This window comes from Gobius niger (assembly GCF_951799975.1).
Source record: "Gobius niger genome assembly, chromosome: 4".
In the NCBI taxonomy this organism is placed as follows: Eukaryota; Metazoa; Chordata; class Actinopteri; order Gobiiformes; family Gobiidae; genus Gobius; species Gobius niger.
Genome location: NC_136855.1, coordinates 34,749,750 through 34,762,872, shown reverse-complemented (window position 1 = coordinate 34,762,872; position 13,123 = coordinate 34,749,750). Strand labels below are relative to the sequence as shown.

Genomic DNA, 13,123 nt, shown 5'->3' with positions numbered 1-13,123 from the left:
TCTCCTGTCCCACTCCCCCTCGGGAGTGCCTGTCCAGATCGAACGGAGGAACCTGGGTGAACGGAGGAACCCTGCATTCTGGAATCTGAGGACTGGACGTTCTTCAATCTTGGCCCGTCTGCTGAGGGATCCTTCGGCCCTGGGTCTCTATAGCCTGTCCGTCCATGGGAGTGGATCTCTCCTTCTGTGGTTCTCCCCAAGGTTTCTCTTTTCTCCTGCCAGGTTTTTGAGTTTTTCCTTGCCGTGCTGGAGAGTCTAAGGACGGGGGACACCCGCGCTGCTCGTCGCTATTGGCTATCGGACATTATATTTGCCTGGATTCACCTGAACTTTTAATTGTCATATTTATTGCTCTGTTTTATTGCCTTAATGTTTGGTGCAGCCCTGTGAGGCGACTTCTGTTGTGATATTGGGCTATACAAAACCATTAAACTTGAAACTTGAAACTTGAAACTTTTCTTATACCTCTAAATAAACTCTCAATAAAAATAATAATTCAGGCTGTTGCAATGCAAGTGAATGACTTTATTGATATAACAGGAATATGAGAATGATTTAACAGAATTTATGAAAGCAGAAGAGTGCGTTGTGTGCGCCTAGCGTCTCCTGCGACGCTGCTTCTGTTCGGCGCAGAGGGACCGGACACAGGAGCACGCTGTGGCCTGGATGTAGGTGTGTTGAAGGCTGGAGCCGTCGGTGCACGTGAGCTCCACCTGCGCTTTGGTGATCTCGGTCTCCTGGCAACACTCACACTTCCGCAGCAAGGAGTTGGCTGCCTCTGAGTAACTGCGGGAACAAATGTGCAAGAAGTTAACTTTGAATAACGTCTGTGTTTTGTCACTATAGGCTGTTTGTCCCATTCCCCGTGCAGCCCCCACAGCAGGTACTCACACAGAGGTGCTCCCGCAGAGGCCGGCGCAGTAGGTCATGTTGACGGGCTGCTTGCTCCTGCACCCATTCACCTCAATCACTCTGGACTCTGAGTGCACCTCACAAATGCTGCGACGAGTACCTTCACACAGCGATTAACAATACTTTAGTCCTTACTCTGGGTTTTTACCTGTTTTAATCCAGTTTCATGTCCTGAATTAATTTTTGCATAGTCCCCCTTTAATCACCTCCCACATTTGATAAAGCTGTCAAAGGTACTTTATTTGATTACTTGAGTAAAAGTACAGATACTACTGGTCAAATATTACTCCAATATAAGCGAAAGTTGCTCGGTCAAATTGTGCTGTGGAAAATACTTCAGTATTCAAAGTAGAAAGTACAAATCAAAGAAGTGGCCTGAAGTTCTCTCTGTACGGCAACACGACGGGGACAAACTTTCTTCCTTGTTGTGAGTCAGTGGCATTTGACATTACTTGACAGGACAGCACCACCTACTGTCCTGGAGTATAAATTATTAGGCTTTTAAACAAAACAAAACACCAAATTTACTTTTTACTTTGGAGCCTTTTTAGAAATGTAGTAAACGTAGACATTTCTCGACACAAATACGACTCAAGTTTGGTATAAATCTTCTAAAACTCTACTTAACTTTTACTTCAATATGGAACGCCTCTGGTTATGATGTCTCGTAAAGTCAACCTATTCATATGTAATAAATGATCCGTGAACTTACAAGATTTGCAGCATCCATCAGCATCTGTCGTCTCAGTGCCCTGGCATGAGAATATAGAGTTAGTATTTTTTTGGAAATATCCAAAAGAAGTCCACAGATGTCGATCCTCGAAGATTTTATTTATGATTTGGCCAATCCACAGGTTCTCAACAACCTTTTTGTTTTAGTCGCGACACACAGTAAAACAACCATATGGTGCTTGCAAGTTGTGTTTCACCTACACAGATCTTAGGAAGTAGAAGGTCTTGGCTTTCAAATTTGGTATCACACTGGCATTACAGGCAATAAGCACTCCAGTCACTTGGATATGCATAATTGACCTTTCGCAAAACCACGCCCCATAACGGTTATTGTCCAATCAGACATCCTAGCAACCATTACTATGAAGCCAAGTCCGTCAAGCCGCAGACCTTGATTACAAAACAATGGGACATACCAGCAATGAGCACTGAGCAAATGCACTTTTTTTTTTTTTTTTTCTTCTTTTTTTTTGAGCATCTGCCTATGGAGGATGTAAATCGGACACTAGGTGCCACAAGAGTGTGTCTGGAGGAGTCCAGTTATTTTTCTTCCCAAAGTCGAAAACACAACCTGAACACTGCCTACAAAGGATCATACAATGTGGACGGCCTACGCCCAGCTAAATGTCTCCACAATATACAAGCATAGTCTGCTCTAAGGTAAGACTGGGGCCTTGCCACTAGGCTAACACCTTAGCATGCTAACATCAAGCTACTAACTGGCACTGGAGCTGTAACTTTAACTGCAGCAGTGAACTTTTACAAGCCTACAGTCTCACGTGTTTTTGTCTCCCTGATAAAAGTCCTGTGTATTTTGTCTCGGTCCTGATCACTGACTGTAGCTGATTGTCATTGTGGCACCTGTAGGTTTAGCTAGCATTAGCTAACTTTAGCCACTGGAGAAATGTTCCTATTTTTAGACATACTAAACACGTCAGAAGTGCTTACCGGGCAGTGCAAGAGCACGACTGGTCCACAAGGCTGTGCTGTTGCATTTAAGGGCGAGATCATAAGGTTTCTTTGATTTTGCTGGAGACCTGTCTGTTTGCTGCAGTGTCAAAAGTCCTGTATCCTTCGTGGGATAGTTTAATATCTTGAATATATCCCTCTGCTGCATGCTGTAACCCCTTTTGCCTCGATCTAGAGGATATCGCGCATTTATTGCTTCAATTAGAGTCACTAACACTAGTCACTTTAGCAGCAGCTTCAGAAAGTTTGACGGACGTAGCAACAGTAACTAAGTGGGCGGGGCTTTTGCTCTAACCTAACCCTCAGCTGGCAGAGTAGGTCAACCTCTTGCCTTAACCAAGTGCATTTTCTCCAGTTCAGCATTACCCAAATACAAAAGGTTACACACTATAGGCCAGAGTAGCTGCTCGTTTCAAAGCTAAGACCTACAAAACTGATGAAGAAGGATCCCCTTCCGTGCATTGTCGCTGAGTTGTGGTAACTTTTTGGACATTTTGTTTCATTGCTTTTTATCATCACATTTTTGTCACTTTTTCATCACATTTTTGTCACTTTTTCATCACATTTTTGTCACTTTTCATCACATTTTTGTCACTTTTTCATCACATTTTTGTCACTTTTTCATCACATTTATGTCACTTTTTCATCACTTTTTCATCACATTTTGGTCACTTTTTCATCACTTTTTCATCACATTTTTGTCACTTTTTCAACTTTTTGTCACTTTTTCCATCACTTTTTCATAATTTTTTCATCACATTTTCATCATTTTTTCATCACATTTTTGTCACTTTTTCATCACATTGTCTTGACTTTTTCATCACATTTTTTGACACTTTTGCATCACTATTTAATCTGATTTTTTTCAACACTTTTTCGTCATTTTTTCGTCACATTTTTTTCGACGCTTTCTGTTGCTTTTCTGTTGCTCTTTAGTGGTGTTTTTGTTGCATTTTCTACCCTTTTGTGTGTGTTTTTGTGACTTTGATCCTCGTTGGCTTTTGTGTTTGTCGCTATTTTGACACTTTTTTCATGTAGAGAAAATCTGCTCGGTTCCAGTGGGGGTTAAGAGGTTAAAAAGTAGGGTATTTAGGGTATTTTTTTGCACATGTGCCCAGAAAAGAGGTAAACATGTTCAAATCAAATACAGATTGCAATTGTAATGTTGACTTGTTTATGAATGCTACTGTGCAACATAATTACAAGGTTTAGCAGGTATAGATGTTGTTAATGTTATGAGACAATTATCCAATTATAAAACAGAATGAGTGTTAATTAGGCCCCCACTATGTCAACCTCTATGAAGATTCTAACCTTGCGTCATGACCACACGTTGTCCTTGATAACTAGGGATTGCAGTGCCTTTGATAACCTACTCAAGTTCTACACAAACTGTCTTTGAGTGGCTTATACAAATGTAGGGGAGAACTAGATATGAGCAAAACAGCTTATTGAATGAAACACATTGTGACTCACGGGTTTACAGTCCAGAGGGTTGAAGGGCGGACAGGTTTTGGTGATCTGTGTCGTCACATACTTATCATTCACCTTCTCACAGGAATATTTCATGCACTTGTCAGTGGGCGACACAAACGTCTCATTGGGCTGAAAGCACAACATATTGTAAATACCATGTTTTCTACTGTCATGTGAATGCGTGGGTGTCTTACCTTAATGGTGACTGTAGAATTATCAACAGTGACGATGCAGTGTGTTTGGACACACTCTCCACAGCATTGTCCTGATATCTTCTGATAGCCATAACCCTACGACAAGCAGAACAAAGATCTTCAAACCACAATGCACTTGCAGCAGAGTTTACGAATTTGTCAAAAAATATTTTGTTGGCACTTGGGAATAGTTGTGTTCTAATTTGAGAATTTTGTGGCAGTACGATGAACTATTTTGGACAGACACCAGATATCTAAATGGCAAATCTTCCGCTTTAGCCACTTTTATGAAATAGCTAACATTCTTAAAGTGATTACTTCTACTCCTACCTTTAGGGTGCATAGACTAAAAACTCAAACCACTGTTGCCTCAATCTTACAGCACCTGGCTGGTGGTCCCAGTTATTCTCCCATCGTGGTACTAACCAGGCCCAAACTTGCATCGCGTCCCAGATCAGACATGATTCATGTGCCATAACTGTAACTGCTATTGACTCTATTAGCTATCATTTAGAAGACTGCCTCCCCACATGGAAAAGTATGACGTGCTGGACTGGTACTTGTACCTCAGAGCAGTTGGTGTTGCAAACCACAGGTTTACACACGATGACGTGCAGAGAGGTTTTGGGGTCCAGGTTGGGGCCGCAGTAACAGTCCTGACAGGAGCTCTCATACTGCGTGCGGATGGCCATGGGAGAGGGAGTCGCGGAGGTGGTGAGAGGCGCCTCGAGTGGGGGCTCTGCTGTCGCTGGAGTGATGGGGATCTTTTCTCCAGGCTGTAACACACATAGGCATTAAAATTAATACTGCACTTAACCGATACAAGCTCAAAAAGGGGAACTTTAAAGGGGAGCTAAATGGCTATGGAGTGCTATAATTACCTTGTATTCCTTCATGTCATAGACACACACGTTTTTAGGAACTGAAACATAGGATATAGGACAACAGTGAATATCTAACATGACCAGTGCTCATGTGTTTGTGTGAGAGAGCTGGACCTACCACACTTGTACTCCTGACAGCAGACGCCATCCGTCACATTCATAGTGAAGCCCAGGGGACACGTGGGAGGTTTGGTACAGAGGCTTTGGTTGCACTCTGGGAGAATAAGATTCAGACAAAAACTTCAAAATACTTTTCAGATTTCATAGACCTCCATACTTGCCTAAGACATATTTTGAGGATGGCCATTATACAAAATACTACAAACACCGGTGAAAACAATGTTGCCCAGTTCAAAGAAAATAAGACTCAACCCACAAGGTATACCGTCTACTGTCACACACAGACATTTGGGGTCTCTGGTTCCAGGAACGCTTACTCCTGTTTGCTGCACCGACTCGGTCATGAGCCTTTTACTGACTTCTCTGTTTTGGAGACATATTGTTGAGGTGAGTGAAGCATGCGCACTGACCACAGGTCTGTATGGGGCAGCAATCCTTGATCTGGCTCACGACCTGCTGTCCAGGCTCAGAGCAGTTGACAGCAACCTCTTTTGGACACTTCAAAGGTGCACACTGGGTGCTCACAGAGTCTTTGTCGCAGACACACAGGTTGCAGTCGCTCGTCCATGTTTCTCCAGGCTGTGAACAATTCACATTTTACAGCTCAACAGCTAAACTACCATGTAAAAGTCACGTGAAACGAGAAGTGATATATGTACTGCTTTTCATCCTTATAATACAAATAACTGACTCTTTGCAAAAGGTTACAGACCCCATTACAGGACTCATCTGAACTCACCTGTCGTGGCTTTCCATCAGGCCCAACGCACACATCTGAAAGTCAACAATATATAAATGAACATACTATGGATATTAAAGTCGAAATCATATCTCTGTGCAGGTCACTAACCGCAGGTGCTGACGCACAACGGGTTGACCTTGTTGAATACAGTAGTGTCGTTTGGACAGAAGCAGCCCTCCAGCACAGAGTCGTTGTCCGCCTTGTACTTGTCATTGTACCTGTCGCATGTGGGACAGTGCTTATTTGGAAATTTTGTAAACGTTTTTTGTCCACTTAAATTGTATTCTCAGTAATCTTTGTGTCTTGTTTCTGAGGTGAGTATTAAGGAATAGTTCATTAGGTCTGTATTGGTGACTCAGTACTGTACCTGTTGTCGCATGTTGACGGCACCTCAGGACCACACGGTTTGTACACCATGTTGTCTGGACACTTGTGCTCTGGGGAACACATATTTCAATTAAATGTTACAGTTTACATGAAAGGGATTATGAGTGATGTACTGTTTTTTTTGAGAAAAAGAAACCGAAAATGCAAATATGTTGAATAGTGTTGGGTTCGGTAATGTGCTAATTAAATTTGTTTAAAGTCTTTTCAACTATTGTGCCTTTGTTATTAAATACTGCCGAAAACTTTTAATACTGTAATACAATAATCACAACTTTATTTTGTTGATCATACCAGATATTAAGGCTAGAAAATATGTTTTTTTTATTGTGTGTGGCTGTTCTTGTGTTAACAAAGTCAAAATATCTCCATTTTGTTAAAAAACACATTCTAAAAATCTGATCCATCCTCCACCTCAATAATCACCTAAAGTCACTTGATTCGATTGTTGTGTGAATGCATCCGAAATAGCAACACCAAAAAAGCTTAGAATGTTGTATAAATAAGTTGTTAAGGTGTATCTAACCACAGAGCCCGTTGGTTTGGTTCCTCCAGTTGAGGCAGACTCCAGCAGCGGCGCAATCGGTGGCATAGGCCTCCAGACTGGCACAGGTGTTGTTGGCATTTTCACACACGTCTTTCACGCATGCGTGGAAATAGGAGTCCATTGGTACGACTTTGTGGCACTCCTGGAAAACACTGTTAAAGAGAGGAAATATTACCAAAAAATATGGAGCTAAAAAATAAATTAATTTTAGTGTCCACAGCCCAAGAACGTCCCATTATTAATTCACGCAAGTAAGTTGGAGGATTCGCCTTGTCCCATAACACAAATATGCCGTCGCATGAATAGACCAGAGCCCGACTGGAACTGCCAGTTATATGACAAATGTTACCAGCATAAATAAATAAATATAAGAAAAAAAAAAATAAAGCAGAGAAAAAATCCTTGTTTGTGACAATACTATTCTGATTCTGACTATGTAGAATTAAACCCAATGTACGGAATAAAATCCAAGGCATGATGATGATGATTTTACCAGTGAAAGACTGTTTTAATTTAGTGGACTTGCCTTCCTTGAGATGTGACTTGTAAGTTTACTGAGATCTTTAGGTGGTCTCCATAGAGATGTTGCTGCTTAAAGGAGTTTTATGCAATTGTTTATGATGTAAAAGTTGATATTAGTGTGGATATGATCTTTTAGTGATCCAGATGCTGAATGGGTGGTTACGATGCCTTTACTTTCCATCCTGTTGGCCTCTTGTATGCTACAGGATCTCTCTCACTTTCTTTTAGGGTTTCTGCTAATGGAACCATGTTTTTGATTACACAAACATTCCATCCAGAAAACCTACCACAAACCCTAAAAAACTATTGATTCTAAAGTGTCCTGCTAAGCCGCTAGGTTACTGAAAGGTCAAATACGCACTAGTATCAGTTTTATTTTAGCACAAAAGTGACATAATGCACCTTTAAGGTTTAAATGAAACTGCCAAAGCTATATTTGTAAAACCCACAAAAAAACAGCATTGTCTGTCTAATTATTAGGACCCCGTTTAGAATCTCTGTCATATTTTTTTTCATTTTTTAGAAGCGTTTTACAACAGTTTAGATGATGATGTTTGTATATGTTTTACGGACGCTGCATCCACCTTCCAACTTATACATCAAAAAAGCAAAAAATTATATTGACTTGTTGATCGCTAAGAATCTTATTCACTGCACCCCATACTTCCTTCTAACCTGCTGTTCAGCTTGTTGCAGATTTCCGGTAAGCAGGCAATGACAGTTGGAGGGCTAGTAGGGGGCACTGTGGGCTGTACACATTGCTCCCCTGGGACCTCCCACTGACCGGCAGAAGTGGAGCAGCTCTGGATTTGGCCGTTGGGAGCGCGGCAGTCGTTGGTCTGGGAATTGTCACAGGTGCCTTTAAGAGCAGAAGTATATCACTGATTAAATTGAACATTAGAGAAAGACTCAGCAAACAAAGAAAACCCAACAACACACAAACACAGACACCCACTGGCTGAACGTAATATGTGACAGTTGAAAGTGTGCTGCAGTTCTGTTTCTATGAGTTCCAATTTGTTAAGTGAATTAAAAGATAAGAAACCTCATTAGGGAAACATACGTACCACACTGTCCTTCAGTGTTCTTTCCAAATAGGGACTGAGGCAGATTGATACTGATCGAAGAAGCTGTATAGAGCACTGTTGTCTCGATGGCAGCTATTTTCAGTGAGACAACCATATCTGTTCCTGTGATCACGATATCAGTGTTTTTGTATGGGGCATAGACTTGCACTCCATTCACATAAATCTGCAAAAAAAATAGAAAGCCACATTAAAACAGTAGAAAGTAGAAAAGAAAAAGCACAAAAACAGTGGATGAACGGTAAATCTTTACTTTACAGCACTGTACTAGCGTGGTAATACTGTGAAAATGGCAAAGTAGTAACATTTTAATTGAGGTGCAACTTTACTTTCAAAGATGTCTACCTGGTTCTGGACTGCTCCTGCAATCTTTGCTCGCTTTAGTATTACCACATCAGACTGGTAGGCCACAGTGAGAGTGTGTGAACAGAAAGTATCGCCACCAGAGGACTCGCATGCCTCTTTGGTCATACTAATAGTCAGGTTATACTTGGAAATAATCTCTTTGACGAGATAGTATGTGCAATTTTCTGCGAAAGTGTATGATTTTCCATCAAATGTCAAGTAGTTGTTCTGGTTCCAGACATTGCAGACACCTGTCAGAATAAAATAATAAATCAGAGCATGCAATATGTGCTTCAGTATCAAAAATATGGTACAGTAAAGTCGCAGATCACTTACATGGGCATTCATAATCATAACAGCATCCTTTTTGGTCATAGACTTTTGCAGGTTGACGCCCGTTGGCACAGAATGGTGGGGATCGTGTAGGGCAAGAGATGTTTGCAGTCGTGACCACACCATTGACACACTTAGCTGTGGTGCAGTTTCCAACCTCCCAGGTTTCTCCATTCTATAATACAAATATTCTAGGGTCATTTCAACAAAAACACACTGCAAAACTGAACTATATTCTGCTAATTAGTGTGGATTGTAAAGGGTATAGGAGGAAGTCTATATTTATTGTTCATTGACATACTAGAATGTTGTAATTTCAAATGGAGGGCATGTGCCAATATTACTCAGAGGACGATTCAATGTTTTAAAGAAAAAATCTCCAAGCAAAAAAAAAAAAGATTTGGTCCACAAATAATTAATTCTGTAGAATTTTTCAACTGTCATTAGACATTTCAACGTAATTCAAAATTAAACTTTTTGTGTACTCTAACCAAATTTGTGCCAACAAAGAAATTTGACTTTGGGCCTTTTCTTTAACCAGTAATTAGATATTTATCCATTTTTGTATTATTATTTCTTTAGTTTTCGGCGGTAAAAACATCAGCAAAAGGAAAATTCTAATTAAACGATTGTCTCTTTAGAACAGTGGTTCAAAGTGGGGGTTGGGACGTCTTGGGGTTCGCGAGACACTGAAGTGATTTTGAGACAATATTTTTTACATTTATGACATTGAATTTGTTATGGAATAACTTTTGCTTTCGCATTCAAGAATTCCTCTGCTAACTGCTAGGTGTTTACATATTCTGAACATTCAGTATCTGACCTTTCTTGGCGGAGATTCAAGAGTGCAGTCCAGGACAGTTGTGGCAGGGGTAATGGAGGATGTGTAAGGGGCAGTGGTTGAAACTGTGCCACTTGGAGTTGTAATAGTTGTGGGACTGGGAGTCGAGCAATCCCTGAAATCAACCTCAACCATACAACTTGAGTTGCAATGTGCAATGTAACAGAAGCCGGTCAAATCAGGGATATTGTATATCTGATCTCCTGTCAAAAGAAATTCAAATAGAAAATTGGTACAAATACAATGTTTGGTCTAGTTTCATTTTTTTTAAGAGTATTCAATAAAATCTCTCCAATCTGTACTAGAAATAGATGCAAGAAAAAAGTACCTGGTCTGTAGGCTGTTCCATTGACATGACAGAAACAAGCTTCAGTAGAAGTCGATGGCAGTAATGTAGTAAACAGTGAAGTTGGAGGAAGTGTCTTTGTAATGGCTTTTATTGAGGTTGTTCCTATAGAAGTGGTAGATACTGTAGATATGACTATTGTGGTGTTAAGTACTGAAGGTTTGGTTATGGGAGTAGTTGTTTTTGGCGTCTCTGTAACAACAATTGGTGTTGTACTCAATGGCACAATAGTAGATGATTGAGGATGGCTTGTTGTAGTAGTGACTGAAGGTTTAGATGTAACCACGGTTGTTTCTGCACCTGTGGTTGTGACCACTGGAGCTTTAGTGGTTGTTTCCACCACAGCTGTTGTAGACACGATCGTTGGGCCAGTAGTTACTTCTTTAGGTGGTTGTGTTGTACTGGCCACCTGTGTTGTGGCACCAGAAGTGGTTGTTTCAATAGGTTTGGCTGTTGTCCCACCAGTTGTTGTGACAGGTACTTCAGTTGTTGTCGTAGTGACTGAAGGTTTAGATGTAACCACGGTTGTTTCTGCACCTGTGGTTGTGACCACTGGGGCTTTTGTGGTTGTTTCCACCACAGCTGTTGTAGACACTGTGGTTGGGCCAGTAGTTACTTCTTTAGGTGGTTGTGTTGTACTGGCCACCTGTGTTGTGGCACCAGAAGTGGTTGTTTCAATAGGTTTGGCTGTTGTCCCACCAGTTGTTGTGACAGGTGCTTCAGTTGTTGTAGTAGTGACTGAAGGTTTAGATGTAACCACGGTTGTTTCTGCACCTGTGGTTGTGACCACTGGGGCTTTAGTGGTTGTTTCAACCACAGCCGTTGTAGACACTGTGGTTGGGCCAGTAGTTACTTCTTTAGGTGGTTGTGTTGTACTGGCCACCTGTGTTGTGGCACCAGACGTGGTTGTTTCAATAGGTTTGGCTGTTGTCCCACCAGTTGTTGTGACAGGTAATTCAGTTGTTGTAGTAGTGACTGAAGGTTTAGATGTAACCACGGTTGTTTCTGCACCTGTGGTTGTGACCACTGGGGCTTTTGTGGTTGTTTCCACCACAGCTGTTGTAGACACTGTCGTTGGGCCAGTAGTTACTTCTTTAGGTGGTTGTGTTGTACTGGCCACCTGTGTTGTGGCACCAGAAGTGGTTGTTTCAATAGGTTTGGCTGTTGTCCCACCAGTTGTTGTGACAGGTGCTTCAGTTGTTGTAGTAGTGACTGAAGGTTTAGATGTAACCACGGTTGTTTCTGCACCTGTGGTTGTGACCACTGGGGCTTTAGTGGTTGTTTCAACCACAGCCGTTGTAGACACTGTGGTTGGGCCAGTAGTTACTTCTTTAGGTGGTTGTGTTGTACGGGCCACCTGTGTTGTGGCACCAGAATTGGTTGTTTCAATAGGTTTGGCTGTTGTCCCACCAGTTGTTGTGACAGGTGCTTCAGTTGTTGTAGTAGTGACTGAAGGTTTAGATGTAACCACGGTTGTTTCTGCACCTGTGTTTGTGACCACTGGGGCTTTAGTGGTTGTTTCAACCACAGCTGTTGTAGACACTGTCGTTGGGCCAGTAGTTACTTCTTTAGGTGGTTGTGTTGTACTGGCCACCTGTGTTGTGGCACCAGAAGTGGTTGTTTCAATAGGTTTGGCTGTAGTCCCACCAGTTGTTGTGACAGGTGCTTCAGTTGTTGTAGTAGTGACTGAAGGTTTAGATGTAACCACGGTTGTTTCTGCACCTGTGGTTGTGACCACTGGGGCTTTAGTGGTTGTTTCAACCACAGCCGTTGTAGACACTGTGGTTGGGCCAGTAGTTACTTCTTTAGGTGGTTGTGTTGTACTGGCCACCTGTGTTGTGGCACCAGAAGTGGTTGTTTCAATAGGTTTGGCTGTTGTCCCACCAGTTGTTGTGACAGGTGCTTCAGTTGTTGTAGTAGTGACTGAAGGTTTAGATGTAACCACGGTTGTTTCTGCACCTGTGGTTGTGACCACTGGGGCTTTAGTGGTTGTTTCAACCACAGCCGTTGTAGACACTGTGGTTGGGCCAGTAGTTACTTCTTTAGGTGGTTGTGTTGTACTGGCCACCTGTGTTGTGGCACCAGAAGTGGTTGTTTCAATAGGTTTGGCTGTTGTCCCACCAGTTGTTGTGACAGGTAATTCAGTTGTTGTAGTAGTGACTGAAGGTTTAGATGTAACCACGGTTGTTTCTGCACCTGTGGTTGTGACCACTGGGGCTTTTGTGGTTGTTTCCACCACAGCTGTTGTAGACACTGTCGTTGGGCCAGTAGTCACTTCTTTAGGTGGTTGTGTTGTACTGGCCACCTGTGTTGTAGCACCAGAAGTGGTTGTTTCGATAGGTTTGGCTGTTGTCCCACCAGTTGTTGTGACAGGTAATTCAGTTGTTGTCGTAGTGACTGAAGGTTTAGATGTAACCACGGTTGTTTCTGCACCTGTGGTTGTGACCACTGGGGCTTTAGTGGTTGTTTCAACCACAGCCGTTGTAGACACTGTCGTTGGGCCAGTAGTTACTTCTTTAGGTGGTTGTGTTGTACTGGCCACCTGTGTTGTGGCACCAGAAGTGGTTGTTTCAATAGGTTTGGCCGTTGTCCCACCAGTTGTTGTGACAGGTGCTTCAGTTGTTGTAGTAGTGACTGAAGGTTTAGATGTAACCACGGTTGTTTCTGCACCTGTGGTTGTGACCACTGGGG

General features: G+C 42.0%; 1 protein-coding gene and 1 long non-coding RNA gene across 2 annotated transcripts; both read right to left on the bottom strand.

The window, feature by feature from the left end:
• Window positions 1–590: 590 nt before the first annotated feature.
• LOC306961682 (intestinal mucin-like protein) lies at window positions 591–8,664 on the bottom strand (the record flags this gene model as incomplete). Its single annotated transcript, XM_079554526.1, has 15 exons — window positions 591–786; window positions 892–1,012; window positions 1,625–1,664; window positions 4,090–4,218; window positions 4,284–4,379; window positions 4,850–5,059; window positions 5,165–5,205; window positions 5,286–5,381; window positions 5,698–5,866; window positions 6,027–6,061; window positions 6,138–6,247; window positions 6,397–6,466; window positions 6,940–7,112; window positions 8,158–8,341; window positions 8,550–8,664. The coding sequence occupies 15 exons, from the start codon at window positions 8,662–8,664 to the stop codon at window positions 597–599; spliced, it is 1,779 nt and encodes a 592-aa protein (XP_079410652.1). The 3' UTR covers window positions 591–596.
• On the bottom strand, window positions 8,665–10,170 carry LOC306961872. Its single transcript, XR_013792792.1, has 4 exons — window positions 10,069–10,170; window positions 9,249–9,420; window positions 8,913–9,163; window positions 8,665–8,733 (listed from the first exon to the last, which is right to left on the bottom strand). It is a non-coding gene; the product is annotated as an uncharacterized lncRNA (long non-coding RNA).
• Between the last annotated feature and the right edge of the window lie 2,953 nt (window positions 10,171–13,123).